Genomic DNA, 1,955 nt, shown 5'->3' on the forward strand with positions numbered 1-1,955 from the left:
CATACCATCCTGGGCATGAACACAGTGCAGCTGTACATGAAGGTTCCAGGAAGCAGAACACCAGGTGAGTTTAATCTCAGGTTTTGCTGCTGGGGGATTGATTTAACTGCCCTGCAGATTTTCTGTCTTGCAGCATGTCTATACATAATATAATTGTACATATTGAATTTCTTGTTCAACTGAGCCCTGTGTGGACAAAGTACCAAATTATCTTACAGTGGAAACTTCTGGATTTCTGCAGTGCTAGGTAGTTGCCATACTGACATCTTGCATGCAGTACTGGATTCTTTAAGGAGAAAAAGAGGATAGGTTTATATACTTGGACAGTATTTGTATTTTACATACCTCGAAAGATTTTCTAGGCTCCCCAAGGTCTTGTACAATCATAAAATTCAATTTATTTTTGCTTTCTTAGTTACTTTATTGTCTGAGAATAGGACTCAACCCTCCATGATGAACAGTGCTGTGTTAGTGCACTCGACTGAGACTCGAGAAATCTGGACTAAATTTCAGGATCTGTTTTTCCTGAAGTACAAGTTCAGAAAATTCCATTAGGGATTATGTCTCAGTTTTCCAGCTGTCAAAAGAAGATGAAATAGTGACATTTCTGCATTGATTTTGAAAGCTCTTTCGGAAAGATTTCCTTAGTACTTGTCTATTTGGTGCCTGAAGTCATGAAGTTTTGCACCTGACTGGGACTGTCAAGAGCTATCATGAAACACAAAATCTAAGCTTTAAAGCATTTGTTTCTACAGGAAGGGAACTGCTGAAGTGTTGGTCAGATTCAGAAGAGGAGTAGTTCCCACTTTTAATTTTCCACACACTAACAGAAGCAGAATTCTCTTGTCACTGGTAGCTTAACTGTGTTTCTTACCACTGTGAAGCACATAAGTAATGTAAATATCATATAAAAATAGGTACAAATAACTTCAACTATTGTGTAGGATTTTTAGTAGTTGTATTTTTGCATTTTCATGGTGTTATTTTGATAGAAAAGCCTGACATAACTTTTTCTCTAAATTTCAGGTCATCAAGAAAATAACAACTTCTGTTCAGTAAATATAAATATTGGTCCAGGTGACTGTGAATGGTTTGTTGTCCCTGAAAGCTATTGGGGTGTCATGAATGACTTCTGTGAAAAGTAAGCTGGACATGCTGTTTTTCTCTATTTTTATCAAGTTCTCTGTGTCCTTCTGAGACCTGAGGGGGGAGATTACTAAGGGTGTCATAGGATGACATTATTTTAAGGATTTTCCATGTAGTCAGGAAAGTCTTTTAAAGTGAGTCTTAATGAAAAATCTAGAATTTATACCAGGGATGACATAATGTGCAATGTCCAGAAACTTGGATTGCCTGTGGTGGCTTTGCTCTCAAAAATTAACATTAGGTCCACTATTTGACTTAGATCTTAGGAAGAGATTTTTCCTTTCTAACAAGTCCTCCAGGGTCACTGATGAGCTGCAGAAAGCATTTATGGTTGTGATGACCAGTTTTTCCTGGTGATTTCATTGAAGTATCTCCCACTGATACATCTGTCGGTAAATGCCGAACACTTTATTTTTCCTGTCGTTTCAGGAACAATATGAATTTCCTAATGGGATCTTGGTGGCCAAACTTGGAAGATTTGTATGAAGCCAACGTCCCAGTTTATAGATTCATTCAAAGACCAGGGGATTTGGTGTGGATAAATGCTGGCACAGTTCACTGGGTTCAGGCTATCGGCTGGTGCAACAACATTGCATGGAACGTTGGCCCTCTCACAGGTAGGTATGGCTGAGCAGTGCCTGGCCTGAACATTAATTAGCTAACATTGTGCACAGACCACAGAGCCTGATGTTTTTCAATAATTTGCCATGCTTTACTGCATTAAAAAGAAGAAAAATGAATGTTCTGTATTTTTAAAATGTGATGTGTTGAAGCTTTAAATAATCCCATTGGAAGAGGAAGAGAAAACA

The 1,955-nt window shown here is 38.1% G+C and overlaps 1 protein-coding gene across 1 annotated transcript in view; it reads left to right on the forward strand.

The window, feature by feature from the left end:
* Positions 1-1,955, forward strand: part of LOC103801036 (lysine-specific demethylase 6A-like) — a 54,871-nt gene that overhangs the window by 41,122 nt on the left and 11,794 nt on the right. The window contains 3 exon segments of the mRNA XM_009073435.1: positions 1-64; positions 1,027-1,141; positions 1,576-1,763. The exon segment at positions 1-64 is cut by the window's left edge and continues 13 nt beyond it. Coding sequence (XP_009071683.1) covers positions 1-64; positions 1,027-1,141; positions 1,576-1,763 — 367 coding nt within the window.

The sequence above is a fragment of the Acanthisitta chloris genome, unplaced genomic scaffold (assembly GCF_000695815.1).
Source record: "Acanthisitta chloris isolate BGI_N310 unplaced genomic scaffold, ASM69581v1 scaffold5624, whole genome shotgun sequence".
NCBI lineage: Eukaryota > Metazoa > Chordata > Aves > Passeriformes > Acanthisittidae > Acanthisitta > Acanthisitta chloris.